Genomic DNA, 25,024 nt, shown 5'->3' on the forward strand with positions numbered 1-25,024 from the left:
GTATAAAAACATGTTTATAACTCACCAGATAGACAACACACACTCAAAGAGAACAAAATAAGTGTGAGCAACATCATCTCCAACAGCCTGAGATAAAATCACTCTATGATCTGAAAAATAACGGTAGATAATCTGAGGTTTATAAAGAAACTCTTCTTCAGTCAGGAAATATAAACACAGTTCATGAGCGCGTCTGTGTAAGTGAACACGCTTTACACTCTGACTATAGGCTAGTCACATGATACAGACAATGAATAAACAATGTAATGTAATAAACCCCTTAGCATAGTTTTCACCAAAATATAGTTACTGTTGTCATTATAAATAAGCAATCTTCTAAAAATATGAACATGGGATCTTGCAACGTGCAATGGGATCTCAAAACATGCACTCCCCCTCCTTTTCTCACATCTCATTTCCCTCAGAAGCAACATCCTGTAGTAGTGCATTTTGGCAGTGTCTATTTCCGTAGAAAACAGCCTGTATATGATGGCCTTATTTGGAGCTGATATAAACTGATCTCCCGCAGCCCAGCAGAACTAAACAGACTAAAAAATCCTACTGGATTTGTCAGCAGGGTAGCAAATATATTTTATAAAAGAAATTGATATAGGGCTACTTTGGAGTGTGTGTATATGCTCTCATATCATCTTCTAGGGTGGATATAGGCAACAAAAAAAAAAAACAAAAAAAAAAATTATATATATATATATTTCACAAATCAAAAATCATTTGTAATTGTACAAAAATCCTCTGAGGTTTGCTAAAAGCATCTCATCATCATCATCATCATAGAGCCCTGATGTCTGATTCATCAATGATGGACTGACCGTGACATCACAGCAGCCACGCCCACTACAGCAGAGACAACCAATCAGAACAGTGTAAACCATCCCAATACTGTTACAGAAATGTTCAAAGTCTTCAGAATGAAGCATAAAGGTTTTGTAGAATTGATGTTAGTTTATTCATTTGTACAGTGTTTTGCAGTTTTTTGTGGTTGTTGTATAATCAGAGACACATCTACTACTCTTCATTTGTAGCCTAGGCCTATTATACAAATGTGTTAATACAATGTCTGAACTTATCAAACTGATCCGAGATCATGTAAAAACATATAGACTTTGGTTAATGGGTGTGATCGTCCACTAGTGGCAAACGTTTCAAAACAGTTGTGACGCATCAAAGCCTCATATTGTCATCTCCTAATTACAGTAATTATCACACGCCCTTAAGTAGCACCAGAGCCCGTTTACGGAGAGCCTGGCCACTCCCTATTAAGTCCTATTGTATCGAATTTTGGTTGTAGTTCCACCAGAGTTCCACTGGGGGCGATCGATGAGTGCAAAATGAATGAGAGTCTATGGAGCTCGACAGCGAAATTTGTCTCTGTCACCCAATTGCCGTAGAGAAATCTCAGATGTGATTGTAGGTTTTGCAAGTTTCAACATGGGTTATAGGTCGAAAAAGTTGAATGAACGAGTACTAATGTCCTTTCGATTTCTTACAGGTTGAGTTGTTGCTGCCCATAACACGCTAGCATTCTGCTAATGAACGCTGATTGGTCAGTGAAGGACTGATTACGACCAGAGATACCGCTTGATGGCATCGTGGCATCCGAAGCGGGACCAGAATGACCAGGGGTTTTTTCAACGCAACAACTTTTTTTTTTTTGGTTGCTGGCATTTTATCTGCTTATGGTTATGTATGTACTGTGAAATTGGAAAATATATTGAATTTGAGTACTTGTGTTATTCTTGTGTTAGGAAATACAGGATACATATGGTATAGTATTGCCACCTTAAAAAAAAAAAGAACAACAACCAATGTCCCGCTCAATAGTGCTAAATATCCATAAAAATTTAAAAAGGAGAAAAATGCCTCGCAGGTGTGCAATGATAAATTGTTCTAATACTGGGCAAAGGGTTGTCCTATTTCTCGAGAGAAAAGAAAGTGCAGAGCGTGAAAGCACCAAAGTGACTGAAGGATTGCCGTAAAGCGGTATCTCTGGTGGTACGATGTGTTTGACGTCATTGACATTTTAAAAGACTTTTTAAAGCACATAAGTGACTCTAAAAAATCTAACACCCAGCAATGTGTAATTTCTTTGCATCTCATTTTCGAATACAACATTCAAATTACTAGACAAAAAATGATATCCTGAGAAAAGTGGATTTTGAGGGGTATAGCTCCATAGACCTCCATTCATTCTGCACTCGTCTTGTGAGCGCCCTCATATGGAACCAGAGTGGAACTGCAACCAGTTCAGAACCCGGAAGTTTACTGAGAGTGGAAGTTATCCCCTTATTAGACATTCTCTGGTAGCACGTGAACACACCTGAACGAGCTAATCAGGGTCTTTAAGATTACACCACTAAAGCTACAGACAGGTTTGTGTTGCACCTAAAACTCCAAAGTTGTATCTTTAAAAATGTGTTTTCAAAAAGCGCGTTAAAACCCTCTAATTCAGTGCAGCCATGTCTAGTGGTGGGCAGATCGAGGCTTTGTGAAACAATGAAACAGTTGAAGTAAATGTGCCATTTTGTGTCGAGGCTTCGAAACAATCCGACACCGTCTCAACGGTGACACCTAGTGGTCACTTGCAGGTGTTGATCTGAAACAACCTTGACAATGAGCCAAAAAAAATAAATATAGGCTATATATATATATATATATATATATATATATATATATATATATATATATTTTTTTTTTTTTTTTCTAATATGTGAAGCTTGTAACCTGTAGGCTCCTCACTGTGCATAATGTTATTTTGGTCATGAAAAATGAATATTAATAAAAGAAATCAAGCCACAATGTCTCACTTTTTTATAGATTTTTATATTTCAAATAATGCATACCTTGCAGCTGTGTCAGTAGCAAGCCTAGGTAGGGGGAATGCTACCATCCTCTGCAAAATGGCAGGATGAGTGCTCCTCAAATGGCGCATCATGGATGATGTATTGTTGCAGTAGGCTAGCTGCCGATCACAATCATACCTGTCAACATACACTCCCGTTTTTCCCGGGTTTTCCCGTTCCCCCCCCCCCCCCCCCCCCCCGTTGTTTACACCTATCTCCCGGACCCTTCCCGGACCGGTTTCGTTTTAACACTGATTCTTGAGAGTCGGGACAAAACATGTCCCACATAGAAAAGTCTAATTTATAGCAAAAATTAAGAAATTCATCATGATTGACATACTTAAAGTTAAATCTAAAGGAATTGTATATACCTATCTGATTTTTAGAATAACCCTTTTTATCTTTTTGGGGAAAATTTGTTTAAATGTATGGTCTGTGGTTAGAAGGTCCATGTTATTGCACAAAGCTTTAAATTGTGAAAACATATATATATATATATCAAATAAAAAATAAGGGGTATAAATATAAAAAACAATGCATGAAGTGAACATCAAACAATATTTTCCATAAAAATCTGCCTATTAAAGTTGTGTCCTCTTTTTCTGTCAACTCCGTCAGCTTTTTTCATAAAGCTCTTTAAATCAGGAAATAGCATGGTCAGCTATATCCCTGAGGACCCCTTTTCATCTCCCTACCTGTGGTGAATGCAGCACTACCACACATGGTCTGGTGCGTTTACATTTTTTAAATATTTTAGACAAACAATGTCAATATTCCTATGGTCACAGCTGCACCATGTCAATACCATCTTTCTGTTAAAGGATTAGTTCACCCAAAAATGAAAATTCTGTCAGTAATTACTCACCCTCATGTTGTTCCAACCGCGTAAGACCTTCGTTCATCTTCGGAACACAAATTAAGATATTTTTGATGAAATCTGAGAGCTGATCACTTCTCCATAGGCTGCTAGGTGGCCCAAACTTGCTGGCCCAGAAAAGTTTTTAAAGAGATCGTTACTATAGTCCAAGTGACTACAGTGGCTCAATCTTAAGTATATCAAGCGACGAGAATACTTTTTGTGCGCAAAAACAAACAAAAATAACGACTTTATTCCACTATTCATTTCCTTCTCTCTGGGCCTCTAGTTGGTCCACGTAGTGTTTTTGCGCTGCGCGTCACACACATGACCAGCGTCGGCCAATAGTGAGCCTACGTGGTGACGTGTAACACAGACGTGCTGCGCAAAAACACTACGAGGCCCAGAGAGAAGGAAATGATTAGTGGAATAAAGTCGTTATTTTTGTTTGTTTTTGCGCACAAAAAGCATTCTTGTCGCTTGATATACTTAAGATTGAGCCACTGTAGTCACTTGGACTATATTAACGATCTCTTTAATAACTTTTCTGGGCCAGCAAGTTTGGGCCACCTATAGCAGCCTACGGAGAAGTGATCAGCTCTCAGATTTCATCAAAAATATCTTATCGAAGATGAACGAAGGTCTTACGCGGTTGGAACAACATGAGGGTGAGTAATTACTGACATAATTTTCATTTTTGGGTGAACTAACCCTTTAAGATACTTTTTTTAAACCATAGTGGATTGAAATTAAGCATTTTAGTGAGGTTATTGGGACAGCTAGCAACTGAGGAAAAACTACCTAGCTACAATACATGTTTTGGCGGGAAAATACATGCCCTTACGTCAACTCTGTCAGACGTCAACTCCGTCAGGTTCTATGTCTGACAGAGTTGACCTGTAAGCTGACGGAGTTGACAAATCCACCAATAACCTCTTAATGTGCGAATATAATATTATTTGTGAATATAGTGAAGGGTTAAACTGTTATTTCAGGGTTTTATTTACACATAAATGCACATACATAGCATGCATTAAATTATTTAACCATACACATCTGACTTGTAGAGAATGGGCAGGCAGTGGTCTGCTTATTATTGTGTAACGTGTAACTTTGCCAGCACTTTAATATATTTATATATGTAGAGACAGAGATAGAGAAATGAGAAGCCAGTGTAGGGCTGGGCGATATGGGCCAAAAAAATTATCACGGTAATCTATTTTTATATCAGTCGATATCGATAATTATCACGATAAATGTCAAATCTTTATTTCTTTCAAGTTTAAAGGCAGATTTTTGCTCCTAAGTGAAAGTTGTAGAAAACAGAGCGTTAATTGTGGTTTTAAACTACTCTTTATTGTCAGAACATATCATGACAAACAGGTGAACATTTCACAAATCGGAGGTAAAACATTCAAACATTTTTTGTCAACACCGTCAGTTTTTCCGTCAACACCGTCAGTTTTTCGTCAACACCGTCAGATCTTCGTCAACAGCGTTGGATGTATGAATGTTTTTGTTATTTTTTGGGGAAAAACAAATATTCTTCCTTCAGTTTATGTTGTTTTTGTAATAAAGGACAATCTGATCTACATCCTCTTATGTTTTATTTATTTAAGGAATTTGTTTTTACAATATTGAAATTAAAATCAAAGTTTGAAAATGCAAATATTTAGAAATCTGAGTTTTCAGAATAGTGTGACATCACAACTTAAGTTTATATATTGTAATTTTTTTACATATCAGAGTAACTAAACACTATTAGACAATATACTTCAGAACTTAAGATTCTTGTTGGATTTGAAGAATTAAAATTGTATACTTTTAAGTGTGTCTAACGGAGTTGACACAAATCCAGTTCTGAAGGGAAACATGTTTATTTGTTAAAAATGTGTTTTTATTTAGAACCTGTTCCTTTACATGGTTAAATAGCTAAGACCTTTCTCTGCAGAAATATATAACTCTAATTGATATAGTGTGTATTTAAAAAAAATTGTTTTTTAAACCGTGTTTTGTCCCGACTCTCAAGAATCAGTGTTAAAACAGTTGTGAGTGACGCACTGAAGCCTCCTGTTGCCTATTGTCATCTCCTAATTAGCCTACGGTAATTATTATTATGCGCCCTTAAGTAGCACTCGGACACACCTGAACGAGTTAATCAGGGTCATTAAGATTACACCACTAAAGCTACAGACAGGTTGGAGACGCACCTAAAATTCCAAAGTTGTATAAAAGCGCGTTAAAACCCTAATTCAGTGCATTTGCAGCAGAGACAGAGTCCATTGTGAGATCGCAGGTCTCAGGATGACAGCTCGGCTTCACTGCTCGTTGGTCGCTGTTTTATTGTGTTCCTCTGTTTGCTGGAGCGAAAGAATAATCTCCGATGATCGATTAAACGGTGAGATCTTTTAACTTCATTATAGCGCGAAGAAAATATGTAAACAACCTAACCAAAATATGACTTTAGGCACATCTCAGAACATTATAAGTAGGCCTAGCCTATACAGTAACAGACGTCCAGTAATAGTTCATCTTTGTATGTTATAGTTCTAAATAGTTAAGTTTAAGTCTTATTTATTTTATTTATATATTATATATATATATTTTTTTTTTTTTTTTCATTGTATACGGAAAACACAATGATTAATATTATAAGCTATAGGCTAGGCAATTTTTTTTCGTGAACAGATCCATTAGTTTGGTGTTGTTACCAGTATGCTCACTGTCTACTTTATTTTTAGGATAGCCCCTATTGTAATTGTTTTTTTATTATTCTTATTCATCCTGAATGGGAGTCCAAGGCAGCCCTAAATGAAACCTATGGAAAATTATGTTATTTGGAACACTTTTGTTTTAGAGTCTCTAGGACCTACTCTATAGTGCCACTACCAGTTCAAATATTAACTTTTGAAATGGTTATAACTTTTGAACCTTTTGATCTAGAAAGAGGACATGCTTACATGCTTCTCACATTCAATATATTAAATTAAGACTCCGCCCATTACAGTAGTGGTCATTTTGAAAAGTACAGTATTCTGATTTTTGTGCTAGCCTACTTCAGATTTTGCTCAGATTTTAATTGCTTCAAAAATTGACTCAGATGATCTTTGGACTGGGATGCACAGAAAAGACTGAACAGTTTTTTTTTTTTTTTTTTTTTTTTTTTTTTTTTTTTTTTTTTTCTTCTTCATCTTTGTTCAAAAGTTATGACGTCCGACACTAAACAATGTCGACCCAAAATTGGTTCTGAGGCTGTATCTCGGCCAAACTTTGATCAATCTAAACAAAAATTGGTATGCTTTATCGCAGGGGTGTCAAACTCAGTTCCTGGAGGGCCACAGCCCTGCAGAGTTTAGCCAGAGCCCGTCTATGGAGATCCTTGGCATTTCCTAATAGCCCCATTGTATAGATGGTTGGTTGCAGTTCCATTAGAATTCCACTGGAGGTGATCGCGGGCGAGTGCAGACTGAATGGGAGTCAATGGGGCTATACGGCTAAATTTGTCTCTTTCACCCGATTGCCGTTGAGAAATCTCAGATTTTATTGTAGGTTTTGCAAGTTCAACATGGGTTATAGGTCGAAAATTGAATGAAAGAGTACTTATGTCCTTTCGATTTCTTACAAGTTGAGTTGTTGTTGCCCATAACACGCTAGCATTCTGCTAATGAACGCTGATTGGTCAGTGAAGGACTGATTACGACCAGAGATGCCGCTTGATGGCATCGTGTCATCCGAAGCGGGACCAGAAACAAACAAAACAAAAACTCTTCTAGCACGTGTATTTACCTGTCAGCTGTGTTGTCGATGCCTCGAGAGAAAAGAAAGTGCAGAGCGTGAAAGCACCAAAGTGACTGAAGGATTGCCGTTAAGCAGTATCTCTGGTCGTACGATGTGTATGACGTCATTGACACTTTAAAATACTTTTTAAAGCAAATAAGTGACTCTAAAAAATCTAACACCCAGCAATGTGTAATTTCTTTGCATCTCCTTTCGAATACAACATTCAAATTACTAGACAAAAAATGATATCCTGAGAAAAGTGGATTTTGATGGATATAGCGCCATAGACCTCCATTCATTCTGCACTCGCCTGCGAGCGCCCCCGCATGGACAGAGACGTGTTACTGCAGCCAGTCCAGAAACCGGAAGTAACCAGAGAGTGCCAATTCTCTTCCTATTAGACATTCTCTGGTTTAGCTTCAACCCTAATTAAACACACCTGACCAGCTTGTGTGTGTGTGTAAAAACACTTTAAACTTATAACTAGTTTTGTTCTAAAAAGGTGTAAAATGCCCATGTGACTGTCCGCCATATTGAAGTAAATGAATAACAGTTTTCGTTACTCCATTATAACCAAAATTGGCTTTGATCTTTGGACCGAGCCGCATAGAAATGACTGAATGGATTTTTGATATGAACTAAAGTTCCTGACATATTTGTCTCCAAAGTTGACCGTGCCTGTATTTGTTGCCCTATGTTAGTTAGCTTAGCATGCTACTTGGTATAAGCATGCTATACAAATGCTATTCTTCTAATGTGGCTCTTCAGCTATCAGGTTGACCTAAAGCTACATTAGTATTAAATAAGCTTATGTTAATATGGTTAACATGCAAAGTAATTATTTTGAGTCATCAGTCTCCCACTGAAGGCTCTCCTCTGCAGTTTGGGGAGTCAGTGGCGCAAGCTGCAAACGGTGGCATTTTTCACCTCCTCTTCTGAACCGCTGTTTCCCCATAGACATTAGATTTCTGCTGTTTTTGTTCTTCTGGCTCTGCACTGCCTTTGCTGTTTCTTCAGGGGCATGGCCCTGAAATCGCTGCTTGCAGTTTTGTACTTTGTACTTGTCCCTTTACCCCTTTGACAATGATGCACCATTAAGCATGGGGGATAATTATAACTTATTGAAGTATTACCTTACAAGCCACTTTTGTTAAAGTCTGATTGCATGAGTTTAATGGGTTCTGTCTGTTTTTCTACAAATGTGTTACTGTTTTCTTTGTGTATTAAAATGCTTAATGTAACTCAGTTCAACATAATTATGCCACAAAATATGAATCGCCGTCCATGTTTTATATTAGCATTACAAATGCTAGGAGTGGTTGGTTCTGTGTTGTAATGGCACTTTGTAACGATTTAGGGATAAATGTTAGATTTCTAAACTAATTTGACTTGATGCAGATAAATGTGTGGCGGTTATACTTCAGTTTGATACACGCATTGCGAACCCCCCAACTTACAAGTGGAAAAAGCACTCCTGGTCTCCCCGATGATTCTCTTGAATCATCTTCTGTATAGTGGCCAGTTGGTGCCTGGTGAAACTGAATTGCGTTTCTGTTTCTGATTAAAAACTGCTCTAAAGGACACAAATGCAACGATTTGATTGTGGAACTGCTTTGTGTGTTCTCTCTGCATTCAACAAATTTCATTAAATAGTGGATGTCAGAGGTCCTCCAAAAGAAACAAAATGAAAAAAATTTTGCTGTTGAGGTTCACAAGAAACTGCAAGTGACACATTAAATTAAATGTGAAACTTTGAAGGAGACAGACTGAATCTTTTCATGGTAAATAATTATTTAATGGTGAGGGAGACATTCAGCGTTCAGTAATATTTGGTTTGTCATGTGTTTGAAATACAGTAAAGCCAGGAGTGTGTCCAAGCACAGACGGAATGATAGGATTGTGTGCTGAATTTTGTTCCGGTGACGATGACTGTCCGGGGGATTCGAAATGCTGCAGTAATGGATGTGGACATGCGTGTACAGCTCCATATAAAGGTATTATACTAGTGTGTGGATCTGCTTTTTTCTTTCCATATACAGGGAGTCATTCATTCACTAATATGCCATTATACAAACCCATGACAGAGAAACCAAAGCCTGGAGTGTGTCCAAGCAAAGACATTGATATAGGATTTTTAGGAAAGTGTGTCAAGTCTTGTGTGAATGACGGTGACTGTCCGAACGACAAGAAATGCTGCAGCATTGGATGTGGACGTCACTGTATGGCTCCATATACAGGTAATTATATTGTATATGTACTATTTTATAATGTAGCAATTAGCTGCCAAATTACTGTAGAAACATAAGGAGCTTAAATTATTATTGTTATTAAATGTCATCTTTTGTTGTTGGGTGCAAGAATCGACAGAGTACAGGCTCCAATTTGAAGTCTTATTGCATAATGTTTTCTAAATTATTGATTTATTTGTGAATCATCTATGATTGTATACATTGTTTTGATTGTTTTGACTTTTTAAAGAACCTGGTATGAAAGGGTAATCAAACATATAGTTAAAAGAATATGCTGTATCTTGAATTTTGATTTCTTGGAATATTCACATCATTAAAATTGCACTATAATGTCACTCTTTACATTGTCGTCTTCTGTCTGGCCTTGGCGCTGGCTTGGCAGAACTGCGGATCGTATAGGCTACCACTCAAGTGTTGTACGTGACCATTTAGTACAGTTATAGGCATCTAAAGATATATATGCCCTCAGTTTCTCTTTACGCTCGGTTTCTCTATCAGGTAGGTGTAGAAGTCAGGCCACTCTACTGGAAGTAGCGTTAACGTTAATCCTGTCAGATCGTCCATCCATTGACCGAGTGGATACGGGTCAGCCAATCTGGGATGTCCGTTAAAATGAACTTTTGCAAACAATCGCGATCCTGGACAGTGAGTGACTTTGCACAATAAAATAAAATCGGACTTTCTCCAGTCAATATTAAAAACAAGCTAACAAAACTTGCAAACTAAAGTTATTGAAGCGCCAGGGGCTTCTGCCACCACCTAAGCTCCGGAAACACAGTCACCATGTGACAAGCATTACGTGTCGCCAAGGAAATAAGGGGATGCATTCTATAACGGTCGCCTTAAACTCATGCTGGGGGTCAGATACAATATTTGAAAGTCATATAGTTCATCATAACATTGTAATATACATCACACACCGGCCATATTGCTAAATATGCAGGTTTTTTTTGTTGTTGTTTTTCATAATACCTGGATAACATGGCTTCTCGAGATTCCCTGATAGTTTGCTGTTAGCTAAATCCGCCGGCACCATCGGCACGTTGACGTGATTGGTTACAAGGTAGCCTGTGACGTCAAGCACCGTTTTATTATTTTAAACGCGTTTTTGAGACCGTCTTTGGTTCGTTGTGTTTTCAAAGAAAATGAATTTGAGAGCACTGTTATCATATTAGTGTGTGGGTCAGGTTTTTATTTTATAATTTTTTTATTATAAATTCAATGAGTCCTTCATTTAGTGATATGCTGTATACATATGACAGAGAAACCAAAACCAGGAGTGTGTCCAAAGAAAACCATTGGAGTGTGTGTCGAGTCATGTTCCCTTGACAGTGACTGTCCGAACAATGAGAAATGCTGCAGCAATGGATGTGGACATCAGTGTACAGCTCCATATACAGGTAGCCTACTTTTATTTTATTAGTGTGTGTGGATCAGTTCATTTTAATTTAATACAGGCAGTCATTCATCATTCACTGATATGCTGTTGTACAAACACATGACAGGGAACCCAAAGCCAGGAGTGTGTCCAAAGAAAACCATTAGAGGAGTGGCAGGAGTGTGTGTCGAGTCATGTTCCCTTGACAGTGACTGTCCGAACGATGAGAAATGCTGCAGTAATGGATGTGGACATCAGTGTATGGCTCCATATACAGGTATTAATATTGTATAGTTTGTGGATCAGCTTTATATGGAGCCCCTAAAGGGACATGGTGGTTTAAAAAAAAAAAAAAGTCCTGTTTAATGTCCCGCTGGCAATGTTTCAGACAGCTCCGTACATTAATAGTGAAGCGGTTGCGTTGTTCATTAAAATGAGCAATATAGTCACAGATTCGTACTTCCCAGATCAATAACTCATGAGCTAAACGTTAACTCAAATGTCCCCTCGTTCCAATCATAGTAACATAGAAAAACGAGCTGCAAACTATTTTCCTTTATAATAAGCTTTATAATCAGTTGATCTCTATGAGCTGGCAGCTGAGAGAAGTCTGAAGGGACTGTCTATAAAGTGCAAAACCAGAAAAGACTGTCCATTCGGACTTGTCTCTGTCGCCTGCTCATAGAGATATTTATAAGGCTCATTTTGAGGAATTAGGTTGAAGCTCAATGGAACCCTTCAATGTTAACGTATAGAGCTTAAGGCATATGTATGTGCAGTGTGTAATTCAGCATTCATTGATATGACAGTGAAACCAAAGCCTGGAGTGTGTCCAAACAAAAACCCCGGAGTAGAAAGAATATGTATTGAGGCGTGTTCCGATGACAGTGATTGTCTGAAAGATGAGAAATGCTGCAGCACTGGATGTGGACATCGGTGTACAGCTCCATATACAGGTAATGGGGGAAAACTGACCCGGGCATCAGTAGAACATGCATTAAATGAGACATTCAGCGATCAGTGATCTGGTTTCCCCTTTTTTTCCCTTTTTTTTTTTTACTTTTATTTTTTTTTTTTTTTATAGCAAAGCCAGGAGTGTGTCCAGTCAAAACCCTTGGAGGAGTGTGTAAGGATTCGTGTGTCGATGACAGTGACTGTCCGAACACTGAGAAATGCTGCAGCAATGGATGTGGACGTCAGTGTACAGCTCCATACATAGGTATTTGTTAGTGTGTGGGTCAGCTTTTCTTTCTTTTAAATGCAGTGAGGCATTCATTGATCTAATGTTATGCAAACACAGATAAACCAAAGCCAGGAGTGTGTCCAAGCAAAATCATCAAACCAGGAAAGTGTACCAAGTCATGTTCCTATGACCGTGACTGTCCGAACGATGAGAAATGCTGCAGCACTACTCGGTGTGGACGACAATGTGGTATTTATTATTATTATTATTATTATTATTATTATTATTATTTTTATGAATGCCACCATAGCCTAATTTGTTTATTTTATAGCCTAGTTCAATATAACTTTTTCTATATAATTTTTTTTTTCTTGTTTTGAATAGCCTACCGCTGAATTTAAAGGATTTGTCGTGGAGTGAGGGGTAAATGACCTAGGCTATAGTGTTTGATAAGTGTTTAGTTTTATTTGCCTGTATTTAATAATACATATAAACTAAGTTAAATGTTTTGCAAATGAGGTTAACAGATTTTTTTTTTTTTTTTTTTTTTTTTTTTTTGCAGTAAGACCAATTTCTTTTTTAAGATAACTTCCTCTTCTTGGCCAGGTTACATTTCTCTGTGGCGTAAACTCTAGAGATGAGGCTTCAAAACCATGAATTTTTAGGGCAGTGATCTTCAAATGACGATTGTTTTCAGCCGCCACATTAATCATTGTATGATCATTCATATGATCTGATTGGCAGCGTACTAATGTTTGATTTCTGCGCTCGAATCAGCGCTTGTTTCTACGTTGGATTGACATTGAAAATGTTTGTCTTAACTATTTTATCATTCTCAAAGTACCTGAATTTAGCCCATAGCACCATTTCAAGATTGTGCTTTACAAAATAAAGATTCATAATACTTTGAATACAACTTGCTCCAAGTAAAACTTGTTCATGCTTTGAGTTTTGTGCTGTGTTTCTGAAATTGAATGACGCTAAATGCACTGACTAAAGCTAATTTGTATCCATGCAGTGACGCCTGGTAAATGTTATCCACCTTTTATGTGCATGCGGGATCCATGATGGCCAATGTCCTGCCAGACAGAAGTGTTGCCCAACCACCAGTGGCCATTGCAGTTACCAGTGCTGATGATTTAACGGAAAGAGTCCTCTGAGATTTGATTTTGCGTACCATACGTGAGGACTGACTTTTCACCAAATAAATCTGTTTAGTAAAACATTACTCTGGGTTTTTATTTATTATTGTTATTTTTAAAACGCTTTTCTACATGAGCTTGGCAGCAAAAGTGTACTTCAGTGTAAGGCTTTTCAATTACTTCTTTTTTTGGTCAAAGAACCAGAAATGAAACCAAAAATGTAGGTTAAAACTGATGCAATGGTTTAACACACTGTAAAAAAAAAATTACATACCCAAGTCAATTTCAAGTGACCGATAACATCTAAATTTTTCAGTTAGTCTGACGTATTATTTCTCATTGAGCCAATGTTAACAGACTATTGCAACAAGAATTTCACTTGGGCCAATTGAAAAAATGTAGATGTTATCGGTCACTTGAAATTTGATTTGGGAGGGTTAGAAATTTTTTTTTTTCTAAAGTGCAGTTTTAAAAGAATTTCAGTATTTAGCGTGTCTAAAAATGTATCTAAAGACTCCATGTATTTATTTTTGGATTAGTCCCAATGTCTGACTAATGTGACAAATGGAGTGAAGAACACTGGGGCTGGATCTGGATCTATGTATTCAGAGACTGAGTGGGGAAAACTTAAAAGAAAGAAGAGTGTGTGGCCTTGTGTACAGGTGAATGGCAAAAACAGTGAAGAGGACGGTAGCCCTTGCTCTGTCGTCAGGGTCATTTCCACACATGGTTGTTTAGGGCCTTCGACAAAGATGACGAGTGGGTGCGGTTTGAGTGTATAGATGGGACAAGGCTGTAGGAGTGCTGCAAGTTCCTCAGTCTGTTGATGCTGTTGAAACGCTAATCTGACCCTGGATCTGTAGGAATCCACCCGTGTCATAGAGTTATTTTATTAATTGTGAAATCTTGCATATTGCAGTAATATATCAGTATCCTCCTGTAAGAGCACAATGGATCAGACATACACTGATGCTCATGACACTTGTAAGAAGTTTATTTAATAATAAACCACTGGCATTTCAGTTCTATAATATGTGTGTTTCTTTTGCCCTTGTGTGGGAGGTAATATAATGTGGACCTGGATGTTTTTCATGGACTGGAGGGATAATGTTTGGTGATTTTAATTATTTAGTTTGATAAATATACTGTAAACGTTAGAATAAGATTAAAAAAACTGCATCTGAAATGTATCTTCAAGATTTCTAATAAATAATCTTCAAATATCATTGTGGGTTATGACAATAATTATGTACATTTTGAATATGACGATGATAGAAGAAAACACATTATGCTCCCCATCAATAGTAACACTGGATCTCTTGATAAACTCCTTACTGCCAATAATGGTTCTTAGTTGATAAAGTCCAGACAGAGTTTATGGTTCTGATGTCACTGATGGTCAAAGTCTGATCCAGTTTCAGTCTGTCTCTGAATCTCTGAGAGAGAGAAATCAGTCTGTCTCTATTATAATATCTAGTAATGTTCATGATCACTTTAGCGATGCGACCGTTTCCAAACCTCCACTGGATCTCTTCATCTCTCTGTATGTCTGTAAGATCAGGGTTTAGAGTGACAGAATCTCCCTCCATCACTGACACTGACTTCACTGCATCTGTGTCACCAAACACTCCTGAAACACAATATTATTAACAGCTAATTTAAATCCTCCGAACAATTTTAACAGTACATTATTACTAGAAGTAAATAAACATGTTTATAACTCACCAGATAGACAACACACACTCAAAGAGAACAAAATAAGTGTGAGCAACATCATCTCCAAAAGCCTGAGATAAAATCACTCTGTAATCTGAAAAATAACAGTAGATAATCTGAGGTTTATAAAGAAACTCTTCAGTCAGGAAGAATAAACACAGTTCATTCTTTACACTCTGACTATAGACTAGTTACATGATACAGTCAATGAAAACATTTGAAAACAACATTTATGTTGGCTGAATAAACAATGTAACGTTATAAACCCCTTAGCATAGTTTTCACCAAAATATAGTTACTGTTGTCATTATAAGCAATCTTCTAAAAATATGAACATGGGATCTTGCAACGCTTCCCCTCCTTTTCTCACTTCTCATTTCCCTCAGAAGCAACTATTTCAGTAGAAAACAGCCTGTGTATGCTGGTCTCATTTGGAGCTGATATAAACTGATCTCCCAGCTTCCAAAACCACAAACAACACCAGCAGAACTAAACACACACACACACACACACACACACACACACACACACACACACACACACACACACACACACACACACACACACACAAAAACACCATATAGCCTGCTGGATTTGTCAGCAGGGTAGCAAATATATTTGATAAATTAAATTGATATAGGGCTACTTTGGAGTGTGTGTGTGTGTATACGCTCATCAACTAGGGTGGATATTGGCAACAAATTATATAAAAAAATATATTTCACAAATCTTTTTTTTTTTCTGTACAAAAATCCTCTGAGGTTTGTTACAAGCATCTCATCATCATCATCATCATAGAGCCCTGATGTCTGATTCATCAATGATGGACTGACCGTGACATCACAGCAGCCACGCCCACTACAGCAGAGACAACCAATCAGAACAGTGTAAACCGTCCCAATACTGTTACAGAAATGTTCAAAGTCTTCAGAATGAAGCATAAAGGTTTTGTAGAATTGATGTTAGTTTATAAATTTTTTGTACAGTGTGTTTTGCAGTTTTTTTGTGGTTGTTGTATAATCAGAGACACATCTACTACTCTTCATTTGTAGCCTAGGCCTATTATACAAATGTGTTAATAAAATGTCCGAACTTATCAAACTGATCCGAGATCATGTAAAAACATATAGACTTTGGTTAATGGGTGTGATCGCCCACTAGTGGCAAACGTTTCAAAACAGTTGTGACGCACCAAAGCCTCATATTGTCATCTCCTAATTACAGTAATTATTACGCGCCCTTAAGTAGCACCAGAGCCTGGCCACTACCTATTAAGTCCTATTGTACCGAATTTTGGTTGTAGTTCCACCAGAGTTTCACTGGGGGCGATCGATGAGTGCAAAATTAATGGGAGTCTATGGAGCTAGATGGCTAAATTTGTCTCTTTCAACCGATTGCCGTAGAGAAATCTCAGATTTTATTGTAGGTTTTGCCAGTTCAACATGGGTTATAGGTCGAAAAAGTTGAATGAACGAGTACTAATGTCCTTTCGATTTCTTACAGGTTGAGTTGTTGCTGCCCATAACACGCTAGCATTCTGCTAATGAACGCTGATTGGTCAGTGAAGGACTGATTACGACCAGAGATACCGCTTGATGGCATCGTGGCATCTGAAGCGGGACCAGAATGACCATTTGTTGTTTTTTCAACGCAGCAACTTTTTTTTTTTTTTGGCTGCTGCCACTTTTATCTGCCTATGGTTATGTATGTACTGTGAAATTTACATGGAAAAAAAAATTTGACTGCTTGTTGTGATATTCTTCTGTTAGGAAATACAGGATAGGCTACATATGGTATAGTATTGCCACCTTAAAAAAAAAAAAAGAACAACCACCAATGTCCCGCTCAATAGTGCTAAATATCAATAAAAATTTTAAAAGGAGAAAAATGCCTCGCAGGTGTGCAATGATAAATTGTTCTAATACTGGGCAAAGGGTTGTCCTATTTCTCGAGAGAAAAGAAAGTGCAGAGCATGAAAGCACCAAAGTGACTGAAGGATTGCCGTAAAGCAGTATCTCTGGTGGTACGATGTGTTTGACGTCATTGACATTTTAAAAGACTTTTTAAAGCACATAAGTGACTCTAAAAAAATCTAACACCCAGCAATGTGTAATTTCTTTGCATCTCATTTTCGAATACAACATTCAAACAAAAAATGACATCCTGAGAGAAGTGGATTTTGAGGGGTGTAGCTCCATAGACCTCCATTCATTCTGCACTCGTCTTGTGAGCGCCCTCATATGGAACCAGAGTGGAACTGCAACCAGTTCAGAACCCGGAAGTTTACTGAGAGTGGAAGTTATCCCCTTATTAGACATTATCTGGTAGCACGTGAACACACCTGAACGAGCTAATCAGGGTCTTTAGATTACACCACTAAAGCTACAGGTTTGTGTTGCACCTAAAACTCCAAAGTTGTATCTTTAAAAATGTGTTTTTAAAAAGCACGTTAAAACCCTCTAATTCAGTGCAGCCATTTCTAGTGGTGGGCAGATGGAGGCTTCGTGAAACAATGAAACAGTTGAAGCAAATGTGCCATTTTGTGTCGAGGCTTCGAAACAATCCGACACCGTCTCAACGGTGACACCTAGTGGTCACTTGCAGGTGTTGATCTGAAACAACCTTGACAATAAGCCAGAAAAAATATCTAATTATGTGAAGCTTGTAACCTGTAGGCTCCTCACTGTGCATAATGTTATTTTGATCGTGAAAAATGAATATTAATAAAAGAAATCAAGCCACAATGTCTCACTTTTTTATAGATTTTTATTCAAAAATATTAATTTCTCTGCTGTGGAAGGACTTGGCCTACTTTTTTCTTTTTTTTTACAGATAATTTCTCCAGCCTTTGAAAAAAATAAAAAATAAATCCTCTCACTTTTGGCAAGGACATACAAATAATTATATTTCAAACAATGCATACCTTGCAGCTGTGTCAAGTACAGGGGATTGCTACCATCCTCCGCACCCTGCAAAATGGCAGGATGAGTGCTCCTCAAATGGCGCATCGTGGATGATGTATTGTTGCAGTAGGCTAGCTGACGATCACAATCATACCTGTCAACACTCCCGTTTTTCCCGGGTTTTCCCCGTTTTTTACACCTATCTCCCGGCCCCCTCCCAAACCGGTTTCGTTTTAAAACAGTTGTGATGCACTGAAGCCTCCTGTTGCCTATTGTCATCTCCTAATTAGCCTACGGTAATTAGTATTATGCGCCCTTAAGTAGCACTCGGACACACCTGAACGAGTTAATCAGGGTCATTAAGATTACACCACTAAAGCTACAGACAGGTTGGAGACGCACCTAAAATTCCAAAGTTGTATAAAAGCGCGTTAAAACCCTAATTCAGTGCATTTGCAGCAGAGACAGATTCCATTGTGAGATCGCAGGTCTCAGGATGACAGCTCGGCTTTACTGCTCGTTAGTCGCTGTTTTATTGTGTTCCTCTGTTTGCTGGAGCGTAAGAAGAATTTCCGATGATCGATTCAACGGTGAGATCTTTTAACTTCATTACAGCGCGAAGAAAATATGTAAACAACCTAACCAAAATATGACTTTAGGCACCTCTCAGAGCATTGTAAGTAGGCCTAGCCTATACAGTAACAGACGTCCAGTAATAGTTCAACTTTATATGTTATAGTTCTAAATAGTTAAGTTTAAGTCTTATTTAAATGTGTGACATGCTTTTTTAATTATACAGGCTATAGGCTATTTTTTTTTTGTGAACAGATCCATTAGTTTGGTGTTGTTACCAGTATGCTCACTGCCTACTTTATTTTTAGGATAGCCCCTATTGTAATTGTTAGTTTACTTTATTATTCTTATTATCCATCCTGAATGGGAGTCCAAGGCAGCCCTAAATGAAACAGGAAAATTATGATATCTGGAACACTTCTGTTTTAGAGTCTCTACCAGTTCAAATATTCACTTTTGAAATGGTTATAACTTTTGAACCTTTTGATCTAGAAAGAGGACATGCTTACATGCTTTTCACATTCAACATATTAAATTAAGACTCCGCCCATTACAGTAGTGGTCATTTTGAAAAGTACAGTATTCAGATTTTTGTGCTACTTCAGATTTTGCTTAGATTTTAATTGCTTCAAAAATGGACTCAGATGATCTTTGGACTGGGATGCACAGAAAAGACTGAACAGTTTTTTTTTTTTTTTCTTCATCTTTGTTCAAAAGTTATGATGTCAGACACTAAACAATGTCGACCCAAAATTGGTTCTAAAGGCTGTATCTCGGCCAAACTTTGATCAATCTAAACAAAAATTGGTATGCTTTATCGCGGGGGTGTCAAACTCAGTTCCTGGAGGGCCACAGCCCTGCAGAGTTTAGCTTCAACCCTAATTGTGTGTTGTGTGTGTGTAAAAACGCTTTAAACTTATAACTAGTCGTTTTGTTCTAAAAATGTGTAAAATGCCCTAAATGTGACTGTCTGCCATTTTGAAGTAAATGAATAACAGTTTTCATTACTCCTTCATTACAAGCAAAATTGGCTTTGATCTTTGGACCGAGCCGCATAGAAATGACTGAATGGATTTTTGATATGAACTAAAGTTCCTGAGATATTTGTCTCCAAAGTTGACCGTGCCTGTATTTGACCGTGCCACTTGTTAATTTTCTTTGTTAGTTAGCTTAGCATGCTACTTGGTATAAGCATGCTTAAATGCTATTCTTCTAATGTGGCTCTTCAGCTATCAGGTTGACCTTAAGCTACATTAGTATTAAATAAGCTTAGCATGTTAATATGGTTAACATGCAAAGTAATTATTTTGAGTCATCAGTCTCCCACTGAAGGCTCTCCTCTGCAGTTTGGGGAGTCAGTGGCATTTTTCACCTCCACTTCTGAACCGCTGTTTCCCCATAGACATTAGATTTCTGCTGTTTTTGTTCTTCTGGCTCTGCACTGCTGTTGCTGTTTCTTCAGGGGCATGGCCCTGAAATCGCTGCTTGCAGTTTTGTACTTTGTACTTGTCCCTTTACCCCTTTGACAATGATGCACCATTAAGCATGGGGGATAATTATAACTTATTTATTGAAGTATTACCTTACAAGCCACTTTTGTTAAAGTCTGATTGCATGAGTTTAATGGGTTCTGTCTGTTTTTCTACAAATGTGTTACTATTTTCTTTGTGTATTAAAATGCTTAATGTAACTCAGTTCAACATAATTATGCCACAAAATATGAATCGCCGTCCAAGTTTTATATTAGCATTACAATGCTAGGAGTGGTTGGTTCTGCGTTGTAATGGCACTTTGTAACGATTTAGGGATAAATGGTAGATTTCTAAACTAATTTGACTTGATGCAGATAAATTTGTGGCTGTTATACTTCAGTTTGACACACGCATTGCGAACCCCCCAACTTACAAGTGGAAAAGCACTCCTGGTCTCCCCGATGATTCTCTTGAATCGTCTTCTATATAGTGGCCAGTTGGTGCCTGGTGAAACTGAATTGCACTTCTTTTTCTGATAACTGCTCTAAAGGACACAAATGCAACGATTTGATTGTGGAACTGCTTTGATTGTGTGTTCTCTCTGCATTCAACAAATTTCATTAAATAGTGGATGTCAGAGGTCCTCCAAAAGAAACTAAATGAAAAAAATTTTGCTGTTGAGTTTCACAAGAAACTGCAAGTGACACATTAAATTAAATGTGAAACTTTGAAGGAGACAGACTGAATCTTTTCATGGTAAATAATTATTTAATGGTGAGGGAGACATTCAGCGTTCAGTAATATTTGGTTTGTCATGTTTGAAATACAGTAAAGCCAGGAGTGTGTCCAAGCACAGACGGAATGATAGGATTGTGTGCTGAATTTTGTTCCGGTGACGATGACTGTCCGGGGGATTCGAAATGCTGCAGTAATGGATGTGGACATGCGTGTACAGCTCCATATAAAGGTTATTATATTATAGTGTGGCTCAGCTTTTTTTTTTTTAAATCAATGCATAGTCATTCAACACTCACTGATATGCTGTTATTTAAACGCATCACAGGGAAACCAAAGCCCGGAGTTTGTCCAAAAACAACCCTTGAAGTTGCAGTGGCAGGAGTGTGTGTCGAGTCGTGTTCCCATGACAGTGACTGTCCGAACGATGAGAAATGCTGCAGCAATGGATGTGGACATCAGTGTACAGCTCCATATACAGGTATTATATTAGTGTGTGGATCTGCTTTTTTCTTTCAAAATACAGGGAGTCATTCACTAATATGCCATTATACAAACCCATGACAGAGAAACCAAAGCCTGGAGTGTGTCCAAGCAAAGACATTGATATAGGATTTTTAGGAAAGTGTGTCAAGTCATGTGTGAATGACGGTGACTGTCCGAACGACAAGAAATGCTGCAGCATTGGATGTGGACGTCACTGTATGGCTCCATATACAGGTAATTTTTTATATATATATATATATATATATGTACTATTTTTATAATGTAGCAATTAGCTGCCAAATTACTGTAGAAACATAAGGAGCTTAAATTATTATTGTTATTAAATGTCATCTTTTGTTGTTGGGTGCAAGAATCGACGGAGTACAGCCTCCAATTTGAAGTCTTATTGCATAATGTTTTCTAAATTATTGATTTATTTGTGAATCATCTATGATTGTATACATTGTTTTGATTGTTTTGACTTTTTAAAGAAACTGGTAAGAAAGGGTAATCAAATATATAGTTAAAATAATATGCTGTATCTTGAATTTTGATTTCTTGATTTTGATTTCTTGGAAATATATAACATCATTAAAATTGCACTATAATGTCACTCTTTACATTGTCGTCTTCTGTCTGGCCTTGGCGCTGGCTTGGCAGAACTGCGGATCGTATAGGCTACCACACAAGTGTTGTACGTGACCATTTAGTACAGTTATAGGCATCTAAATATTTATATGCCCTCAGTTTCTCTTTAGGCTCAGTTTCTCTATCAGGTAGGTGTAGAAGTCAGGCCACTCTACTGGATGTAGCGTTAACGTTAATCCTGTCAGATCGTCCATCCATTGACCGAGTGGATACGGGTCAGCCAATCTGGGATGTCCGTAAAAATGATCATTTGCAAACAATCGCGGTCCTGGACAGTGAGTGACTTTGGAGAAAATCCGTTTTTATTTTATTGTGCAGTCATTATTAAAAACAAGCTAACAAAACTTGCAAACTAAAGTTAGTGAAGCGCCAGGGGCTTCTGCCACCACCTAAGCTCCGGAAACGCAAAGTCACCATGTGTCATGTGACAAGCATTACGTGTCGCCAAGGAAATAAGGGGATGCATTCTATAACGGTCGCCTTAAACTCATGCTGGGGGTCAGATACAATATTTTTTATTATAAATTCAATGAGTCCTTCATTTAGTGATATGCTGTATACATATGACAGAGAAACCAAAACCAGGAGTGTGTCCAAAGAAAACCATTGGAGTGTGTGTCGAGTCATGTTCCCTTGACAGTGACTGTCCGAACGATGAGAAATGCTGCAGTAATGGATGTGGACATCAGTGTACAGCTCCATATACAGGTAGCCTACTTTTATTTTATTAGTGTGTGTGGATCAGTTCATTTTAATGTAATACAGACAGTCATTCATCATTCACTGATATGCTGTTGTACAAACACATGACAGGGAACCCAAAGCCAGGAGTGTGTCCAAAGAAAACCATTAGAGGAGTGGCAGGAGTGTGTGTCGAGTCATGTGTGAATGACGGTGACTGTCCGAACGAGGAGAAATGCTGCAGCAATGGATGTGGACATCAGTGTATGGCTCCATATACAGGTATTTATATTGTATAGTTTGTGGATCAGCTTTATACAGAGCCCCTAAAGGGACATGGTGGTAAAAAAAAAAAAAATAAAAAAAAACCCTGTTTAATGTCCCGCTGGCAATGTTTCAGACAGCTCCGTACATTAATAGTGAAGCGGTTCCATTGTTCATTAAAATGAGCAATATAGTCACAGATTCGTACTTCCCAGATCAATAACTTATGAGCTAAACGTTAACTCAAATGTCCCCTCGTTCCAATCATAGTAACATAGAAAAACAATCTGCAAACTAATTTCCTTTATACCAGCTTTATAATCAGTTGCTATGAGCTGGCAGCTGAGAGACAAGCCCGAAGGGACCGTCTACAAAGAGCAAAACCAGAAAAGACAGTCCATTCGGACTTGTCTCTGTCGCCTGCTCATAGAGATATTTATAAGGCTCATTTTGAGGAATTAGGTTGAAGCTCAATGGAACCCTTCAATGTTAACGTATAGGGCTGAAGGCATATGTATGTGCAGTGTGTAATTCAGCATTCATTGATATGACAGTGAAACCAAAGCCTGGAGTGTGTCCAAACAAAAACCCCGGAGTAGAAAGAATATGTATTGAGGCGTGTTCCGATGACAGTGATTGTCTGAAAGATGAGAAATGCTGCAGCACTGGATGTGGACATCGGTGTACAGCTCCATATACAGGTAATGGGGGAAAACTGACCCGGGCATCAGTAGAACATGCATTGAATGAGACATTCAGTGATCTGGTTTCCCTTTTTTTTTTTTTTTTTTTTAGCAAAGCCAGGAGTGTGTCCAGTCAAAACCCTTGGAGGAGTGTGTAAGGATTCGTGTGTCGATGACAGTGACTGTCCGAACACTGAGAAATGCTGCAGCAATGGATGTGGACGTCAGTGTACAGCTCCATACATAGGTATTTGTTAGTGTGTGGGTCAGCTTTTCTTTCTTTTAAATGCAGTGAGGCATTCATTGATCTAATGTTATGCAAACACAGATAAACCAAAGCCAGGAGTGTGTCCAAGCAAAATCATCAAACCAGGAAAGTGTACCAAGTCATGTTCCTATGACCGTGACTGTCCGAACGATGAGAAATGCTGCAGCACTACTCGGTGTGGACGACAATGTGGTATTTATTATTATTATTATTATTATTATTATTATTATTATTATTTTTATGAATGCCACCATAGCCTAATTTGTTTATTTTATAGCCTAGTTCAATATATAAATTTTTTTTTCTTTTTTTTTTTTTGAATACCGCTGAATTTAAAGGATTTGTCGTGGAGTGAGGGGTAAATGACCTAGGCTATAGTGTTTGATAAATGTTTAGTTTTATTTGCCTGTATTTAATAATGCATATAAATTAAGTTAAATGTTTTGCATATGAGGTTAACAGATTTTTTTTTTTTGCAGTAAGACCAATTTCTCTTTTAAGATAACTTCCTCTTCTTGGCCAGGTTACATTTCTCTGTGGCGTAAACTCTAGAGATGAGGCTTCAAAACCATGAGTTTTTAGGGCAGTGATCTTCAAATGACGGTTGTTTTCAGCCGCCACATTTATCATTGTATGATCATTCATACGATCTGATTGGCAGCGTACTAATGTTTGATTTCTGCGCTCGAATCAGCGCTTGTTTCTACGTTGGATTGACATTGAGAATGATAAAATAGTTAAGACAAACATTTATCAAAGTACCTGAATTTAGCCCATATCACCATTTCAAGATTGTGCTTTACAAAATAAAGATTCATAATACTTTGAATACAACTTGCTCCAAGTAAAACTTGTTCATGCTTTGAGTTCTGTGCTGTGTTTCTGAAATTGAATGACGCTAAATGCACTGACTAAAGCTAATTTGTATCCATGCAGTGACGCCTGGTAAATGTTATCCACCTTTTATGTGCATGCGGGATCCATGATGGCCAATGTCCTGCCAGACAGAAGTGTTGCCCAACCACCAGTGGCCATTGCAGTTACCAGTGCTGATGATTTAACGGAAAGAGTCCTCTGAGATTTGATTTTGCGTACCATACGTGAGGACTGACTTTTCACCAAATAAATCTGTTTAGTAAAACATTA

General features: G+C 37.8%; 1 protein-coding gene across 3 annotated transcripts; it reads left to right on the forward strand.

The window, feature by feature from the left end:
* Positions 1 to 5,896: 5,896 nt before the first annotated feature.
* LOC309475607 (uncharacterized protein) lies at positions 5,897 to 25,024 on the forward strand. 3 transcript variants are annotated; one of them, XM_082138452.1, is made up of 12 exons: positions 5,897 to 6,115; positions 9,354 to 9,491; positions 9,582 to 9,734; positions 11,009 to 11,146; positions 11,252 to 11,401; positions 21,416 to 21,568; positions 22,553 to 22,690; positions 22,796 to 22,945; positions 23,482 to 23,628; positions 23,723 to 23,857; positions 23,939 to 24,070; positions 24,815 to 25,024. In XM_082138452.1, exons 1-12 carry the CDS (start codon positions 6,022 to 6,024, stop codon positions 24,862 to 24,864), a joined length of 1,578 nt encoding a protein of 525 aa, XP_081994578.1. In that variant the 5' UTR covers positions 5,897 to 6,021; the 3' UTR covers positions 24,865 to 25,024. The 3 variants fall into 3 exon arrangements, with proteins under 3 accessions (XP_081994578.1, XP_081994579.1, XP_081994580.1); XM_082138453.1 differs by lacking the exon at positions 11,252 to 11,401 and having other exon boundaries at positions 5,898 to 6,115; XM_082138454.1 differs by lacking the exons at positions 5,897 to 6,115; positions 9,354 to 9,491; positions 9,582 to 9,734; positions 11,009 to 11,146; positions 11,252 to 11,401 and adding exons at positions 18,534 to 18,658; positions 20,943 to 21,080; positions 21,177 to 21,329.

The sequence above is a fragment of the Leuciscus leuciscus genome, assembly GCF_965113295.1.
Source record: "Leuciscus leuciscus genome assembly, chromosome: 15".
NCBI lineage: Eukaryota > Metazoa > Chordata > Actinopteri > Cypriniformes > Leuciscidae > Leuciscus > Leuciscus leuciscus.